Source organism: Arachis hypogaea, chromosome 15 (genome assembly GCF_003086295.3).
Source record: "Arachis hypogaea cultivar Tifrunner chromosome 15, arahy.Tifrunner.gnm2.J5K5, whole genome shotgun sequence".
NCBI lineage: Eukaryota > Viridiplantae > Streptophyta > Magnoliopsida > Fabales > Fabaceae > Arachis > Arachis hypogaea.
In genome coordinates this window covers 37,565,331-37,585,823 of record NC_092050.1, presented here as the reverse complement: position 1 = coordinate 37,585,823, position 20,493 = coordinate 37,565,331, and the positions used below count along the sequence as shown (strand labels likewise).

The 20,493-nt window shown below is 35.7% G+C and overlaps 1 protein-coding gene across 1 annotated transcript; it reads left to right on the top strand.

The window, feature by feature from the left end:
• Nucleotides 1–17,173: 17,173 nt before the first annotated feature.
• On the top strand, nucleotides 17,174–19,222 carry LOC112748323 (uncharacterized). Its single transcript, XM_025796542.2, has 4 exons — nucleotides 17,174–18,407; nucleotides 18,507–18,711; nucleotides 18,796–18,962; nucleotides 19,074–19,222. The coding sequence occupies exons 1-4, from the start codon at nucleotides 17,174–17,176 to the stop codon at nucleotides 19,220–19,222; spliced, it is 1,755 nt and encodes a 584-aa protein (XP_025652327.2).
• Nucleotides 19,223–20,493: the final 1,271 nt, after the last annotated feature.

The window sequence follows — 20,493 nt, the reverse complement described above, 5'->3', positions numbered from 1 at the left end:
TGATTTTAAAAGAATCTAGACTTTTGATTGAGTAATCAAGTTTGATGCATTTTGGAAGAGTTAGAAAAATGGGTTCCAAAAAGAAACCTGAAAGTGGTTTGATTCCAATGAACCGGTTCCGTTTCAAATGAATTGATTTTTGGACCGGGTTGGAACTTGTGATTTTGTATGATCGGTTTCATAATAAAGCCAGTTTTATTTACTTGAACCGAGAATCTATGATTTTAAGAGTTTCAATGAATGTTAAGGAATTTATATAAGTTGACCTTCCCTAAAGACTTGGGACTCTGGCGAGGAACTTTTGTTATAAAATTCCATTGTTGGATGGGTGATTTTGAATGTTCCCAAAATGAATCTTTAACTTTCCATGGTTTTGGAAGTTTTGAAAAGAGAATGCCGAGAGTGGCTTTGTTTTAAAAAGGGAACTCACTTTTAGAAAATTTGGCTTATGAGCCTGAGATGATTTGAGAAATGAGATCTTTAAAGCCAAGGCTGAAAAGAGTTAAAATTTGATTTCAAAGTGAAATGGCTTGAGAAAAGTGATTTATGGCTTAAATGCCGGTTTTATGAAATTGATGATGTTGGATGGTGGAAGTGCTGTTTTATTATGGGCCGGAGTGGCTATGTATGATTATGAACATTGACTGGTTTTGGATTGAACCGTGAGCCGGAATGGCTGTGTATGATATTGATTTATGGCTGATTGTCGAATGAATTATGGGCCGTAAGGCTGACTATGAATTATGAATTTAAGCCGGATTGTTGAGATGGATGTTGATCCATGGCTGGGACTGAATGAATATATGTTTGAGATATCTGGGCAGTAGCAAAGGTTGTGGTTCGTCCCACTTGCTCCAGGTCAGAGAATGTGACGCCTGGGTAGTAGCGGTAGTAGTGGTGAATCCACTCGCTCCAGGTTGAGCTTTTAAACACCCGCCTGGGTAGTAGCCGTAGTAGTGGTTATTCCACTGGCTCTGGGTTGAGCGGGTAGTAGCAAGGGGGTTGTAGCTCAAACTTACTTGCTCCGCGATGGGTGTTTCTGTCCATGGTTAGCTACCAGGACGTGTCGGGTTGGCTATATAACCGACAGATGATATCATCAGCCACTAGGGACAGGCATGCATCATATGCATTTGTGTGACTTTGGTTGGGTGTGCATATTATACTTGGTTTGCCTTTGTGATTAACTGCTAATTGTTCTACTTGCTGTAACTGTTGTTTGTGCTTGAACTTCCTATCTGTGTTTGCAACTGGGACTCTGTTGGATTGTGGTGATTTGGTTGATGGTTGGATTGTTTGGGCCTAGGGCCGTGGTTGGATTGTTTGGGCCTAGGGCCGTGGTTGGAATGAGATGAACCGATGGTTGGTTTCAGTTTTATGTTTCTGATTTGGAATAAAATATGAAATGCTATTTTGTTTCAGCATAGATAAACCGTTTTGAAAGACTTTTGAGTTTTTGAGAATTGAATGGTTCCTCTTTCAGAAAAGATTTCCGACTTTACTTTTATTGTAAACAGATGTTTTTGAAAAGAGGCATGAGACGGTTATTAATCACTGGTACGGTTTATCTTCAAGTATCCTATTACAGTAATTCCCAAAAACTCTCTACTGAGAACCCTTTCGAGGATGATGTTCTCACCCCCCTACATTTTTCCCCTTTCAGGATGTGGATGCAGAAGTTACGAAGAGCTTATTTAATTGTTGTTGTGATGCTCTGTATTGTTTTAGTTATGATTTACTGCACCCTCGCCTTTATCTTGATATAATCTGTAAGAGGGATAGGAATTGTATTGGATTATGTTTGTAATATTATTTATATATATTTATGTATATATATGGATGTACTCTTTATGTGTTTTTGTAAGTTGTATGGTATGTATGGGTGTACGCTGTATCGCAAAAGTATTTTTGGGAGCGGTTTTGCGGTTTAAAATTTTAAACAGGCTCATATTTTAATATTAAGTAGTATAAGTGTCGTCGTAATGTCTGAGCTATCAGAGTTGCGCATCCGGAAGTGTGAACTTTGGTAGTTAGGGTGTTACAGGTATAACTCATACTCTGATTCTACACAAAAACCTTCCTAAAGCCCGTGCTAACTTAAGCATCGGAGTCTCTTGCAGGTACCACCACCCTCCGGTGATCAAGGATCAAGCAGCACCACCAGATCCAGCAAGTCGGACACGACAGCTCCGGCCTCAACAGCAAATCTCATCCGAGATCGGCCTTCAGTTTTAGGTGACCCTCAGAACATTGGCACCGTTGTCGGGGAACCTGGAAGTCATCCCATCACCATGGCGGACAACAATGACAACGATCACAACTCTGGTTTGGTGGACAGAACGCCAAATAAGAACATGGACGACACTTCCAAGGACACACCTCAAAACAAGGAGGATAAGCAACCCCAAACACAGAAATCTTGGAAGCTATCCGTGAACAACAAAATTGCCTTAAACAGCTTGAACAAGAAGCCGACCGGTAGCGGGAGGCCGAGCGAGACCTTTGTAGAGAAACAAGACGGCATTGAGAGTTGGAGGACAAGCTCCTAAAGCTCGAAGCTGATCTCAAAACTAAAACCACTCGATCTAGCTACGAAGATAGCCCCCACAAGGACCAAGACCCGTTCACAAAGGAGATCATGAAAGCTAAAGTTCCAAAGGACTTCAAAGCCCCCGACATGACCCTGTACGACGATACGTCTGATCGAAGCCATCATCTCAGCAATTTCAGAAGTCGGATGTATCTTACGGATGCCTCAGATGCAATCCGTTGTAAAGCTTTCCCGACCACTTTGACCAAGACGGCAATAAAGTGGTTCAAGTTTGCCGCCACGGTCAATAACAAGCTTCGATGACCTCGCCAAGAAATTCTTAGCTAGATTCTCCATCCAGAAAGACAAAGCCAAGCATGCTCCAAGCTTGCTAGGGATTAAGCAAGGAGATCGGAAAAGCCTCCGCAGTTACATGGAGAGGTTCAACAAAGCGTGTCTGGACATACAAAATCTTCCAACAGAAGCAGCCATCATGGGTCTCATCAATGAACTACGAGAAGGACCCTTTAGTCACTCCATATCCAAAAAGCATCCAATATCTCTCAACGAGGTTCAAGAACGGGCGAAAAAATACATTAATATGGAAGAGAACTCCCGATTAGGAGAAACCTCAAAGACTGGATTCTCCTACCCACCTCGGGACAATGATAAAGAGTCCAGGAAGAAGGAAGACCAACCCACTGAGAAACCCAAAAAGTACCACAACTTCACCCCTCTTCGGGTGTCTCTTGTGGACGTTTACCAGGAGATAGGTAACACTGAAAAGATCCCACCGCCTCGCCCGATTAAACACAAAAGAGGAGAAAGTCAGACAGAGTATTGCGAATACCACCAAATCTACGGGCATTCTACAAACGAGTGCTACGACCTAAAGAATGTCATAGAAAAATTGGCACGAGAAGGTAGGTTAGATCGGTTCCTGGCCAATAGAGCGGATGAACCAAAAAAGAGAAGAAGGTATGAAGAGGTCGGACGAGCTGAACGTCCCCCTCACACCCCTGAGAGACATGTTCACATGATAAACGGAGGATTCACCGGAGGAGGGATCTCTAAATCATCCCGCAAAAGACACCTCAAGGAGGTGTATCATGTTGGAGAGGGGGACAAGTCACCGGACCTCCCCACTATTACCTTCACACAAGAAGACACCGCAGGCATCATCCCAGGGCATGATGACCCCGTGGTCATTACCATCATACTCGTCAACATCAATCTCCACCGAACGTTCGTAGACCAAGGAAGCTCTGCAGACATCCTATTCAAATCTGCCTTCGACAAACTTGGCCTACAAGAGAAAGAGCTCAGAGCTTATCCAAATAGCTTGTTCGGACTCGGAGACGCCCCAATCCAACCACTTGGGTATATCCCACTATACACAACATTTGGAAAAGGAATATGGTCTAGAACGATGAGCATAGACTACATTGTAGTTGACGTGAACTCCGCATACAACGCTCTTATAGGTCAGACAACGTTAAATCAGCTCGCCGCTGTGGTCTCCACTCTACACTTATGCACGAAGTTTCCAACTACAGAAGGGATTGCTACTATAAAGGGGGACCAAAAACTCGCGCGACGCTACTACAATGAAAGTCTAAACCTTAAAGGTGACCCCAGAGGAAAGAAAACCAATACTATAGAACTCGGGAGAATCCGAGCTCATGAAGAATTCCTCCCTCAACCAGAAGGTGAGACTGAAGAAGTTCAAATCGGAGACACTCGAGACAAAACCACAAACATAGGGGCGAATCTGCGAGGAGACCTAAAGGAGCTGCTAACATAGCTCCTAAGGGATAGTTCTGACCTTTTTGCATAGAAGGCCACCGACATGCCCGGTATCGATCCCAGACTAATGTGCCATAAGTTGGCCGTATATCCTGGGTCTCGGCCAGTGCAACAGAAGCGTAGGAAGCTCGGCCCAGAGAGGGCGCAAGCCGTAGAGGAGCAGGTAAAAGCCTTGTTGGAGGTAGGGTTTATAAGGGAGGTAAAGTACCCATTATGGCTAGCCAATGTAGTACTGGTCAAGAAGTCAAATAGAAAATGACGGATGTGCATTGATTACACCAACCTCAACAAGGCCTGCCCAAAAGATCCCTACTCACTCTCGAACATAGACACACTAGTCGACGCGTCATCAGGGTATCAGTACCTCTCCTTCATAGATGCTTACTCGGGATACAATCAAATCCTAATGTATCAACCTGACCAGGAGAAAACCTCATTCTTAACCCCAAAAGCAAACTACTACTACATAGTCATGCCCTTCAGACTCAAGAACGCAGGGACTACATACCAGAGACTGATGAAAAAGTTTTCACCAATCACATTGGGAAGCTGATGGAGGTTTATGTAGATGACATGCCGATAAAGACACAAAAAGAGGAAGCGTTGCTATCCAACCTCACTGAAGTGTTCGACACCATAAGAAAGCATGGGATGTGACTTAACCCCACAAAATGCACTTTTGCGGTAGAAGCTGGAAAATTCTTGGGCTTCATGCTCACCCAAAGAGGAATTGAAGCAAACCCAGATAAATGCCAAGCCATACTTCGCATGAAAAGTCTGACCTGTGTCAAAGATGTCCAACAGCTCAATGGAAGACTAGCGGCTCTGTCTAGGTTCCTAGCTGGATCAGCCTTGAGATCTCTTCCTTTCTACAAAATACTAAGGAAAGGAAGAAGATTTGAATGGACCCCGAAATGTGAACAAGCTTTTCAAGACTTCAAGACATTTCTAGGACAACTACCCATCTTAACCCGACATAGGGAAGGCGAGGAACTAATCATATACCTCGCTGTAGGAAGTCGGGCAATAGCCTCAGCACTAGTGAGAGAAGATGAAAATGGACAACAACCTATCTACTTCATCAGTAAAGCTTTACAAGGGGCTGAACTGAACTATCAAAAGATAGAAAAGTTCGCCTACGCCCTTATACTTACTTCCCGACGACTCCGACCATACTTTCAAGCTCACGCCATCAGAGTACGGACCAACCAACCCATAAAAGGTATCTTACAGAAAACAGACTTAGCTGGAAGAATTCTACAATGGGCAGTCAAGTTATCCGAATTCGACCTCAAATATGAAGCTCGGACAGCTATCAAATCTCAGTACTTGGCCGACTTCATCGCAGAGTACACCGACACCCCGGGCACCCCTACAGAGTGGAGCCTTTACGTAGATGGCTCCTCGAACAAAACTGGGAGTGGCGCATGCGTTATTTTAGAGAGTGATCAAGGAACCTAAATCGAGCTCTCGTTAAAGTTCGAGTTCTCCGCCTCAAATAACCAAGCTGAATACGAGGCCCTACTGGCTGGTTTGAAGCTGGCTAGGGAGATAGGAGCTCAGAAGCTTACCATTTTCAGCGATTCACAGGTAGTCACCTCACAAATAGAAGGGAGCTACCAAACTAAGGATCTCACCATGAAGAAATACCTAGACAAAACCAGAGAATAGCTCAGACAATTTAGGGGATATGAGGTCCGACATATACCTCGGGAACAAAATGCTCGAGCTGATGCCCTTTCAAAACTAGCCAGCACCAAACCAGGGGACAATAATAGAAGCCTCATCCAGGAAACACTACAAAATCCGTCAACCTCAGAGAAAAAGAAGGTCTTAAGCATATCAGACCAGGACCAAGGGTGGATGACTCCCATAATTAGTTACCTTAAATCTGAAACACTCCCAGCAAATAAAAAGGAGGCAAAAAAGCTAGTACAAAAAGCGCAGTACTACACCATAGTGCATGACGTCCTATATAGGAGAGAAATCTCTACACCCCTCCTAAAATGCGTCCCGACCTCCACTATAAGGAAAGTTCTAGAGGAAGTCCACAGTGGCATGTGCGGCAACCACCTTGGGGCGTGAGCTCTTTCCAAGAAGGTACTCCGAGTTGGCTTTTACTGGCCGACCTTGCAAAAGGAAGCAACAGAGTTCGTCAAAATAGGCCCCTATGTCAGAAGCACGCCAACTTTCACATCGCACCACCCGAAGAACTCATTTGTGTCACCTCACCCTGGCCATTCGCAAAGTGGGGGCTCGACCTCCTCGAACCATTCCCTCAAGGATCAGGGCAAGTCAAGTTCCTCATCGTAGGAATAGACTATTTCACAAAATGGATTGAGGCTGAACCTTTAGCCACCGCCATTGCCCAAAGAAGTCGAAAGTTCTTGTACAGAAACATTGTCATAAGGTTTGGGGTCCCATACTCTATCACCACAGACAATGGCACTCAGTTCATTGACATAGGCTTCAGAAACCTGGCGGCTGATTTAAAAATCAAGCACTAGTTCACCTCTGTAGAGCACCCACAAGCCAATGGACAGGTAGAAGCCGCCAACAAAGTCATATTGGCTGGGTTAAAACGGAGACTACAGAACGCCAAGGGAGCTTGGGCCGAAGAGCTCCCGCAAATTCTATGGGCATACCAGACAACACCACACTCCACCACCGGAGAATCACCATTCCGACTTGCTTACGAAATGGAGACAATGATTTTCGTGGAAGTAGAAGAAAGATCTCCTAGAGTGATCCTCTACAAAGAAGACACCAACTCCCAAACTTAAAGGGAAGAGCTTGACCTACTTCCAGAAGTCCGAGAAAGAGTTCGGATCAGAGAGGAAGCCCTAAAGAGTCGAATGGCTCTAAGGTATAATCGGAAGGTAATCTAGCGAAGCTTCACCACCAACGATCTCATCTTAATCTGAAATGACATCGGAGCAGGTCGGTCAGGAGAAGGGAAGCTAGCAGCTAATTGGAAAGGGCCATACCGAGTTACAGAAGTACTAGAAAAAGGCTACTATAAGGTGTCCGACCTCGAAGGGCAAGAGCTACCAAGGTCATGGCATGCCTATAACCTAAGAAGGTACTATAGCTAGAAAAAAGTAAAGATCTTAGGTCAAGGCGCACTCTTTTTTCTAAAAAGTTTTTTAATGAGGCGTCAGGCCGAGATCTAAAATACTGCCTGACCTAGAAGGGTAAGCACTCGTATGTACACACTTTTATCTATGTTTTTATCTCATTTTTATTTGAATGAAAGTTATCAATTCCCTAGAAAGTTTTCTACTAAGACGCATTAATCTAAGCGAATAAAATGCAAAATTCATCGCCCGATTACAAAGAGGTCAGCAAGGTGAAGCGGTAGGAGCAAGTTAATGCAAGAAGTTATAAAAGGTAACCCATAAAAAGAGACCTGACGAGGTCTGACAAAAAATGGATTACTAAAAATAACTTAAGAAGGCCCGACAAAGAAGTCGGACCAATGAAAGGATCACTGAAAAGGGACAAAGACATCTCGCAAAGGCCAAAGAAAGGCTAAAAAGCCAAGACAGAAGTGCTTAGCTGAAAGGTACAAAGTCTCGAAAAATGAATTACCTAAAAAGCAAAAGCACAAGTCAAAAGAAGGCTAAAAATTCATCCAAACAAACTATAAAGAAAAGGTTCTCCTGCGGAACACTACCTAAAAAGTCGTTGGAATATGACTAAAAGCACAGGCAGCAAAGCCATATAGGTCAACATTAGCTAAGAAGATGCGCGACCCAAAAAGAGAAATACGACCTTGAAAAAAGAACAAGTAAAAAGCCAAAAAGGTTGAAAAACAACTTAAGGCTCAAAAAGTGCTTAACTAAAAGGGTACAAACTCCGCTCGAAGAAGGCATGATCTCAAAACAGGGCTACAAAAGTCGTTCGAAACTAAAAAGGTTCTATGTAAAGAACACTAAAAAGTTATCGAAAGTATGGACTCCAAGCCACAAGGATAACTTTGCCAAAGCAAAAGGTTGATAACACAAGCTCAAAGCAAGGCATGATCCAAAAGGCGAGGATAGAAAGACCCACATTACCACTCAAAGGAGGTCGGACCGGGAAGTACCAAACCTCTATAAAATCCACAAGGATCGCAAAGGTAAAACATTAAAGGCATGATTGGCATATCGGCAAAACGCATTCAAACATCAAAGGCATCATTATGCATATAAAACATTAAAAGACTTAAAGGCTGCCTAAACGGCAGCCCAAGAATCTAATAGTGTTGTTTTCAAAACAAAGTTGCTTGGAAGCAACCAAATGTCAGAAGTCACCTACAAAAACTTACATCAACAAACAAGTTCAAAGTGCACAAGTCGGACTACACCAAATACAAGAACAAAGACATAATAAGGAAGCATCAGGGATCTAAAGTCGCATTAGCAGCGGCATCCTTAGGACTTAGAGGCAGGGTAAAGATTGGGGTAGCATTAACAACTCCATCGGGCCCGTTCAAAATCTCCACATCTGGCTCGGGCTCAGGAGGGTCGACCTCTGAAGGAATGGAAGAAGCTGAAGCTGCCGAAGCTTTGGCTGGTGGCACAAGATCATCATCATCAGGGGCAGGCACAATCTTGCCATCCTCCACCACATTATCCATACTAAACAAGGAGAGATCGGCATCGGGAGCAAGAACTCGGACCTGAGCCTTCAGGATCTCATACATCTCGGTCATACTACTCACCATATGTTCCTGAAGCTCGGCATGATTATCTTGGGCAGATTGAAGCCTCTCTCTAGTTTCTATCAACTCGCCGTAGGTCCGAGTATAACTCTCCTTATACTTTTTGGCAGTCTCCTCGGTCAGGTTAGCGGCTGCCTTCGCCACAGTAGCACGCTCCTTCTCTTTCTCTGCGTCAATCTCCAACTTAGCAACCCTGGCGTCCAGCTCATCCTTCAGACCTTTCACCCTATCAAATTCATCCCGGGCATCCTCTAGAAAGGCCTTGGTAGCACGGACAGGGGACTCCCTAACAACCCGAGATAAGGCCGCGCCAACATTGGCCATTCAAATACTATTGCTCATTATAAAGTCAAGGTGATAAAGGATCGAGACATCGTCCAGAGGGACTTTACCATGTAGAACAATCAATTCTGTGGCAAAGGCCACACCATCAAATTCTTTGTCATCAAGATTATAAGTCCCAACAGTCTTTTGGCGCTTAGGAGGCGGGCTAGCAGCATTAGGAGAGGAGGCAGGACCAGAAGTCGCCTGAGATGGATTAGATGGAATTGTCCAAACTCGCGGATACCACCTCCCTCCGGTGATCAAGGATCAAGCAGCACCACTAGATCCAGCAAGTCACACACGACAGCTCCGGCCTCAACAGCAGATCTCATTCGAGATCGACCTTCAGTTTCAGGTGATCATCGGAACACTAAGTGATTGCAATAAGATGTCTTAAGATTGTGTTTAAAACATAAAATTATTTTAAAATTGAGTTTGATTAAACTAAATATAGTTAAAATTAAGTATCATTTTTGAAATTAATTGGTATAAAATGAGAATTGAATTTACTTGAATTTGTTATTTTATATTTTTATCCTCTCATCTCTAATTATATTTTTTTAATTCAAAGCATTTAAAATACAAATAATATAAAGAGTAATGTTAGAGAGACAATAGTATAAAATTATTTTATTTAACTTAAAATATCTATAATTTTTATATATAATATATAATTATATATTTATCACATTTAAAATTATTTATTTATTTTAGTAATAATTAAGAAAAATAGAATAAAAAACAAATATATTAAACAAAGCCAGAAAAAAAAGCAAGTTATAATTTTCTCTGATTTCCAAACTGTGACTTCCAAATATTTTTATAATAGGATTCTATGGATGATCAAATTATTTCTCATTTTTTGTTTTATTCTAAATAAAATAATTAATCTACAAATCAAATCAATTTCAAGAAGTTAAAATACACCTTTATAATATCTTTTAGTCAAAACAAAAAAAAAAACACACCTTAAAAACTTTAAAAGGCAAAAGTCATCAATTTTAACGATTTTATTTTAAATAGGACTTACCAGTTGGATTTAAGCATTATTAAAAAAATAATAAAAATATCAAATCCTATAAAACCATATAAATATTTTATACGCATTATATGAATATGATTATCCAAGCATATGAATTTAATTAGATAATAATATAAAATTTTTATAAAGTTGGTAGATAAAAAATAAGCTCTTAACCTATTTATATTGAGAAATAAAAAAAATCTATTTTTTTCTTTATTTCTTCTTAAAAATTCTTAAATCAATACCCTAATAAAAAAAAATAAAAAACTCAGAGAGATTTCCCAAATGGCCATGTTTCTCTAACCTGTGTCATGTGTCGTCTACCTTTGAGCTTGAGATTATATTTTTTTTTGGTGACTCGAGCTTGAGATTATAAATACGCCACTTTAATTTCTTCTGGCATCTTGTGGGTTTTGGAGAATTGAACCTAGATTTAAAATTAGATTTTTGGGCCTTTGGTTAGGTTCCATTTCGATCATTTATTTATGTCATGAAATTTTGTTTACTAAAATTTTTTTTTATCATCCCTGTAGAAATTAATTTATTAATGGATGTAAAAAAGATGATATTTAAGTATATTGGTACATGACGTGTTATTCACATAAATGAATCTGCCATAGTCAGTTACCTGCAAAACGCAGGTTATGTTTTGACTGAAACAGAAAAAGTAAAAGCTGCATGCTGTTGCAAAATGCAGCTTGCATTTGGTAGGGAGGACCAATCAAGTCTTAAAACGTGTCTCATGTCCCTACATGTAGACATAACTTGCTATCGGCTTGGGATTCTTCAAATGTAGGTTGTGATTGGCAGGCGGCAGAGGTAAATCACAGGTTGTGATTGGCAGACTCCTTAATTGCATGGACGACACATGTTGGAAGAGAATGTTGAGCGAGTCTTTATAATGCAAAACACAAGTGAAAAGAATGAAGAGTTTCACTTATTACGGTGAGGGTGGGTTAGAGTGAGACATTGCAGGAGGGTTGTGCGCCGAGGGGTTACAAGGGTTTGGGAAAAATGTGGTTGGAAGAAGAAGAATAGAAGATTTAGGATTTCAGATAGTTCATAAGAAAAAATGGTTTGTAATTTTATATTACCTGAAAAATACATTATTGAATATCTAAATCATCTTCAATAAATAAGTATTTTTATTTTATTTTATGATAAATAAATATATTTATTTATATTTTATTTATTTGTGTTTTAACTAGTAATTTAATTGTTATTATTATTATTATTATTATTATTATGATTAAGTCTTCCCGAAAAAATGATTATGATTAGTATATTGTTATTTTTTTATAATACTGTCTATGATAATGATAATAATTTATTATAAATTTTAATAATAAATAATACTATTTAATAATTTATTATTATTTTTTAATAATTTATTATTATTTTTTATGATAATAATAATATTGTCTAATAAATTATCATTATCTTGTTCTTATTAATAATTTTAAATATATTAATAACTATTATTATTAATATTTTATTAAGAGAGTCTTATTTTTAAAAACAAAAAATGATACGGCTCATAATATATATTTTTTTTACCAAATATAGGAAGACTCGAATTCGCGACCTCTTTAGTAAGTATGGAAAGACTATGCCATTTAAGCTATAATTCATTGGCTGTCTTATAATAATAATAATAATAATAATAATAATAATAATAATAATAATAATAATAATAATAATAAATATTATTATTATTATCTACTTAATATACTAAAACTGGGTTTTTTCCCAACTAATAAAGGTGAGGTGTCGATCCCTCATGATTCCGTTTTCCCTCCAAAATGAATGCACTTTTCTCTATTCTAAATTATTTTATTAAAAAAATCTTTATTATAATTATATTATAATTAATATTTAATGAATAATACATAATTATACTAATTTAGAAACATATCTTCATTATAATTATATCAAATCAATATTTAATGCATTATTAAACTACTTATCAATTATATATCAATTGAAAATACTTTTAATAATAATAATAATAATAATAATAATAATAATAATAATAATAATAATAATAATAATAATAATAATAATGATATGATAATGACACCGATCGTGGTAATCATGATAAGAATATTTGATTCTAATCATAAAATGATCAAATGTTATGATATTAATAACGCACATTGATTTTAAATATTTTTAGTCATTTTAATTTATTAATTTTAAAAATATTTATATAATTCTAATTCTTATTCATTATCCAATAATAATAACAATAACTTGCAAAATCTGTATATAAACTATTTCAATTATCCGTGTATTATTATTAATTCAATCAATTATTTCAACTAATTAATTCAATCAATTATTTCTTAATTTATTTTTTTGAATTCCATAAATCAAATAAAATCAATTATATTAATTTTTTTTATCAACTAATTGATTTGATTAATTCTTAAAAATATTTTTATTTTATTTATTTAAATACATGAATTATAACTAATTAGTTATTTAATTTTATTAGGGTAAATATCAAATTCTATTCCTAATATAAAAATACAAAATTTTATTCCTTCTATTTTTATTTCACCACTATAAAAAGACCATATATCCTAGAAGAAAATATCATTTGTTTACCAATTATTCTTTCATTGGGTAGCTTTTACAACCATTCTTTTTCTTCCTGTGAGACGTTGTCGCAAGAAGACAACTATTGTGGACACAAACCACCACACACTCTCCAACTTCCGTGCTCATCATTCAGAGCAATATATGATATGTTATCCATGAGGCATTTATAAACCATAGTATTATCATGTATGCATAAATAAAAAAAATGTATTTAAACTTAAGTCATTTACCTGTTTGTGTGGTATATTGTAGTGTAAAATTACTTTCAATTTGTGTTGTGCAATGATATTATGGTCTAATTTAAGCTTTTACTTTAGAACTGTGTTATGATTTTATTTCATCATTTTCTCTTAGATATCAAGTTGACGTATTTTTATTTATTATTATTGAAACGGATGTGATATAAAATTTATAAAAAAAAACCTCACACTAAATTTATTTTATTGTAGTATTCTATCTCTTCTATTTCATTTTGTTTTCTTCTTATTCATTTAAATTTTTTTAAATATCATATAATTTATTATAATTTATATCAATTAATTAATTATAATTCATTATATCAGTTAGTTTGATTCATTAATTTATAATATGCATAATAAAATAGATCATTTGTTACTTATAATGTTAATTCTTCTAAAATCTAAATATGAATAATTATATTTTTACTTTTTATTATGAAAAAATATTATTAAAAATTAACCACTCATACTTTTAATCAAAGTGTTTGGATGATTTGTATATTTATTAATATTAACTGTTGATTATTTTTTCGTAAATACATTGTATTATAATTTTATGTTAGTTCATAATTGATTAACGATTGATGTTCATGAAGTTATGTTACTCTTTTTATATTTTACAAATATTTTATTTAAATGTAATTTTTTAAACATAAAAATATATTATTTTTAATAATATAATATTTTTACTTTTTTTTAAATTATTCTAAATGAATATTTTATCGAATACTAATTAAAGTCATCCTTCCATTTGCTTTTACTAATCTATTATCTAACTATTATATAACATTAAAATCGTATTAATAAATTTAATATTAAAGTTAATTTAGCTTTTTATTTAGAGCGTTTTTCGATTTTCGTAGTCTAATCAACCAAAACTATTCAATTATGAATAGTCACTTCTATCTTATTTTAAATTATTGACTAATTAAAATTACTAAAATTTAATAATACAATTCTATTTTATATTTTTATATTTAGTCCAATCCATATAAGCTATATAATAATCACTTAAATTTTTATATTTTATAATGTAATACTACATACAGTAATAGTAAAATAACATAGTAAATTGTCATGTTTTAATATTAAATATAAAATTAATATGTAAAAAAATCTACTTAATATACTAAAATTGAGTTTTTTTTTCAATTAATGAAAGTGAGGTGTCAATTCTTTATGAATTTATTTTTCTTCCAAAATAAAAATATTATTCTCTCTTCTAAATTTATTTTATAAAAATATCTTTATTATAATTATATTACAATTAACATTTAATGAATAATGTATGATTATATTAATTTAGGAAAATATTTTTGTTATAATTATATAAAATCAATATTTAATACATTATCAACCATAGTTATCAGAACCGAACCGGTAATTGACCCGGTCATATGACTGGGTCACTGGGTCACTGGTTCAACCGGTGGGTCACTGATTTACCCGGTTGACCCGGTCATAATTAAATAAAAATATAAAATTATAAAAATAAAAATAAAACTAAAAAATTAAATGCATGTTTTCAAAAAATATATTTATCATTAATCAAATATCAATTCTTAGATAATATTTATGGTGCAAAAATAGATAATAAATTAGTCACTAGTATAAAATATTTTCTGAATTTAAATGAATGAGAGAAAATAAAAGATAACAAAATCAATATTAATATATCAATATGTTTATATATTAGGTATTGTTATTTGTTTAGTATCCATGTCAATTCATGTTTAAAAGAATAAAAAAAATAAAAATTCATTTATGATTATTATATATTTAATTTTTGTCATAAGAATTATAAAGATGCTTGATGGCGTAGCGGCAGGAGCAAGGGTCCGCATACTCATCACTCCAAGTTCGAATCTTCCATGTTGCGTTTTTTGGAAATTGATGTGGACGGGAGCTCCTACTGTGGTTCAGCGGCGCGCATGTGTACCGTGGACCCGCACGGGTTTGATGCGGTCTGGAGTTCGAACCGGCCGGTTTTCAACGGGTTTGACCACCGTTGACCGGTTCAATTGCATATTCGATTCAACTCACTAACCGAACCGGCCAGACCATTGGTTTACCGGTTTTCCGGTCGAATCGGCCGGTCCGGTCCGGTTCTAATAACTATGTTATCAACTAATGAAAGTGAGGTATTAAATGCATTATTAAAATAATTATCAATCATTAATATTTTTAATCATTCTAATTGTATTAATTGATATAGTTCTAATCATAGTTGTAAGAACCGGACCGGATCGGTCGGTTCGACCGGAAAATCGGTGAACCGGATCCAAAACCGGTCCGGTTGAGTGATGTAACCGGATAAGGAAGAGAGCCATTTCGAACCGGGTTGAACCGGCCGGTTTTGATAAAAATTGAAAAACCGGCGGTTTCTGGTTAACCGACCGGTTCAGAAATTTTTTTTATTCCTTTTTCAAAACGACGTCGTTTTGGTTTATTTTTTTTTAAAGAAAAGAAAAGCCCTACGGGCTACCAATCCACACCCCCACCCGACCCCAGTTTCCACTTTCCCTCCCCTTTTCCCCCCAACCCTAACGACGCCTAAGCCTAACCCTATCAGCCCTCTGCCAGTCCGCCTCACCTCACTCACCCAGCCCCCAGCCCCCAGCCGCCCGCCGTCATCCTCTTCGTCTCACCGCCGGTCTGAACTCTGAAGGAACCAACTCAACCAAGGGAGTAGGAACAGGACAGATACAGACCCGCCACCCGCGAACTCGCCGTTGCCGCGAACTCGCCGTTGCCGCGCAGTCGAACTCGCCGTTCCAGCGCCGTCGCCCTCGCCCAGTCGCCGTTGCTTTTCCGGTCGAACTCGCCGTTGCCTCGCCCTTATGCTCTGTGACTCTGTCAAACAGGTAAGCTCCAGTTCTGTAATCTGCTTCTGCTCAGTTCTGCACTTGAAGTTTAATGATTGTTCTGTGAAAAATGCATTACACCCGCTCTGTTCTGCATTGCACTTGTAAGTTGTAAACTTACTTTTTTTCTGCACTTCTTGCTGACTTGCTGTTATGAATATGAATATGCTTGTTGAAATTGTTAAGCTGAATATCATTGTTGAAAGCTTGAAATATGAAACTGTTGAATATGCTTATTGAAATTGTTAAGCTGAATATCCTTGCTGACTTGTAAGTTGTAAATTTGTTGTTTTGTTGATTTGTACCGGAAATATGAAACTGTTGAATTATATGCTTGATTTGAATCTATGAAATATGAATATGTTTGTCTTGCTGAATAGGGAATTTAACTTTTTAAGCATTTAAGGTTGCTGTCTTGCTGAATAGGATAGGAACTAGGGAATTTAGGATTGTTATTGTTTTATAATTTTTCGGTTTTGCTACTCCATATTCTTTTAGAATGTCTTCTGCGAATACACCATCAGAAACACCATCTTCGCAAGAACAAGGATCAACTGCTGATGCATCAATCGGAACCCAAAAAAACAATAATAGAGCAAAAAATGATCCTGCATGGGGTCATTGTAAACAAGTTGTGGAGTCTGAAAAACAATTCTGCTATGCATATATTGTGAGAAGCTTATTAGGGGTGGAGGAATTCATCGGTTTAAGCTTCATTTGGCTAGAAAAGGAGGAGATGTTGAGGCTTGTCGAAAGGTGCCAGCTGTAGTGAGACACCAATTCCATGAAAGTATTGAAGAGCTTCGAAGCAAGAAAAGAAAAACTCAAGAACAATATGCCGAAAGTTATAATGCTTGTGATGATGTTGAAAGAGAATTTGACGAGATCGAACGTAATGAGATGCAACAACAACAAAAATCCAGGGTTCCAACACCTATCTCTAGAAAAGGAAAATAAGTCAAAGGTTTACAATCCTATTTTCCATCGGCAACAACACCCGGAGGTCAATCAACTATCAAAAGCGTTCTTCAAAGCAAAGAAATTGTGGAGAAGTGTGATATTGCTATTGCGAAATGGATGGTGGATGCCTCTGTTCCATTTAATGCGGTTAATTCAGCTTACTATCAGCCAATGATTGATGCTATTGCAAGCATGGGTGCAGGGTATAAAGGGCCAAGTTATCCAAGAGTCTGTGGGTATTTGTTGAGTAAATTAGTTGAGGATGTGAGGAAAATGATTGATGGTTATCGTGAGATTTGGAAGCAAACTGGATGCACTATTATGGCCGATGGATGGACTGATCGTTGTAGGCGTACTTTGATTAATTTTTTAGTTTATTGTCCTAAAGGAACTGTTTTTCTAAAGTCAGTTGATGCTTCTAATATCTCAAAAACTGCTGAAAATTTGTTTAAGTTGTTTAGGGATGTTGTATTGTTTGTTGGTCCTGAGAATGTTGTGCATATTGTAACGGACAATGCTGCAAACTATGTTGCTGCGGAAAGATTGTTGGAGGCTGAGTTTCCTAAATTGTATTGGTCCCCTTGTGCAGCTCATTGTGTTAATCTGATGTTTCAAGATATTGGGAAGTTGCAAGAAGTGAGTCAAACTGTGTCACAAGCTTTACTGATCACTAAGTATATCTATAATCATTGCTATCCACTGTTCTTGATGAGAAAGTTTACAGGTGGGCAGGAAATACTTCGTCCAGCTCCAACTCGGTTTGCTACTAATTTCATTGCTTTGCAAAATATGTTAGCTCAAAAGGATCCTTTGAGAGCTATGGTGACTTCTAAAGAATTTACAAGCTCAGCTTACTCCAAAGAAGCCAAAGCTAAGAAATTTTTGGATCAAGTCTTGGATTCTAAATTTTGGAGTCAATGCACTGATATTGTTAAGCTTACCTCGCCACTTGTTCATGTTTTACGTATTGTGGATAGTGAAGACAGACCTGCCATGGGTTATCTTTATCAAGCTATTTATAAGGCTAGAGAAGAAATGGTGAGGAGGTTTCAGAAAAGAAAGAAGGTTGTTGATCCTTATTTGAAGATTTTGGATACCCGTTGGGATGCACAACTTAAGAAAAATCTTCATGCCGCTGGTTATTGGTTAAATCCAGCTTTTCGATTTAATGCTGGAGAATTTGAAAAGCACAAAGAAACGATTTCTGGCTTGTTGGATGTCATTGAGAAATATGCTTATGATGATCATGTATTGAATTCTAAGCTGACAAGTGAGAAGAGGATCTTTAAGAATGCTGAGAAAGATTTTGGAAGACCCTCTGCAATACATGAACGAACCACTGTTATGCCAGGTGAAATTTCTTCATAAATTTGGTCTTTTACTATTGTGATGTATTTATTATGTGATTTTTATGATTGTGATAAATTATTTATCTATTTTTTATGTTAAGATCAATGGTGGAAATCTTATGGTTGTGGAGCACCAAATTTGCAAAAGTTGGCTATTCGTGTTTTAAGCCAGACTTGTAGCTCTTCAGGTTGTGAGCGTAACTGGAGTATTTTTGAACACATTCACTCAAAGAAGAGGAATCTGTTAGAGCATCAAAAACTTAATGATCTTGTTTATGTTCATTACAACTTAAGGTTACAACAAAGGTACTTTCTTGATTGTTTTAAGTTGAAAGCATTATTTTAAAATCTTAATCATCACATGAGTAACGAAATATATTGATAACATAGGAACCAAATGAGAAACCAAGTTTATGATCCAATTTGTCTTGATGCATTTGAGGATCATTCAGAATGGATACTAGAAGATTCATCACCATTTTTAACTCCTGAAGAAATTGATGCTTTACGAAATGATCTTGCAAATATGTCTCTTCAATCACCTTTAGATGATTTAGGTATGCTTTTATTTATTTATGAATTTTGATCAACTATGATTTTTGTATGTCTTATAACATGTTTTATATTATTTTTTATCTTGATTTGTGAAACATTATCTATAATGCTAGATCAATTGGATTTGGAAGATGATCGGGAGGATGATGGAGCTAATAATTCTGTGGAAAATGCAAATCAAAATGAAACCAATCAGGATGTAGCTCCACATTTGTCAGATGAAGAGCAACTTGCCGACTTCGAAATCACTCCTTGGATTTAGTTTATGAATTGTTATCCATATTGTGTTTAATTAAGATACTAATGTACTAGTACTAACAACTTTCATGTTTATCTTTGTATTAGTTATATTTAGACTTTGAAACTTTGTTGTTTTTAAAATGTTGGTGAAGAACTAACGATATGTATTTTGAATTTATTAAGTTTATGAATATTTTTAATATTTTATATTTTTTATTCATGTGAAACCGGTTTTACCGGTTCAACCAGCGGTTTATCGGTTGAACCAATAAACCAGTGAACCAGTAACCTGACCGGTTCGATTACCGGTCCGGTTCTTACAACTATGGTTCTAATTCTCATTCATGTGCAATAATTTTATTAATTAGTAGATAGTTGGTGCACACATTAATGATGACTCATTTAATTTGATATCAATTAGTAGATAATAATAATAATAGAAAAGGTATAGATGGTATATGCATTGTATTTTAAAAAAGTAAAACATATTTTAAAAATGATTAAAGTATCAATAATAAATTGTGATGGATATCAATATTAATAATTAATTTTTATAATTATTTTTATCTATTAAAAACTACATATAGTATTTCTTTTATGGTATAAAAAGGCTGCGATTCATAACATTTTTGTGAAATTATATTGCATGGACACAAAATTAATTATTTAACAAATTAAATTTTAATTAATATGTTTTATTTTTTACTCCTATTTTTATTCATTAATTATTTAACTTTTTATATTTACAGAAAATATTGAATGTAAAAAAAATAATATTGATTGTTATATATTTTATTTATTTAGAGTCATAATTAAATTTGATATAATTGTAGCAAATATCTACAATTAATAATAACATGATACTATAATTTTAAGTTATATAATATAATAAAAAAGAACGTAGTGATTTATATCTGTTTCCTATATAGCAATAATATTATATATATTTATATATCTCCTCTTTTAGCTCTTTCCTAAAAATATTGGCATATAATTAATGTAGATAACATATATATGGAGTAAGTATTTCCATTGAATTAATCATAAAGGTTAATAAAATATAATGGCATAATTTTTACCTAATTGTAGCAAGTATCTATTAAAAATATTGGCTTTATTACCGTATATATATATATATATATATATATATATATATATATATATATATATATATATATAGTAAATTTTTACAATTATTTATCATTTAGAGAATTCATAATTCAGACATTATTTTTTTTTATTTTATTTTTCATACCCAATGGCTGCTAGCTACGATTCTATCAATAGTATTAC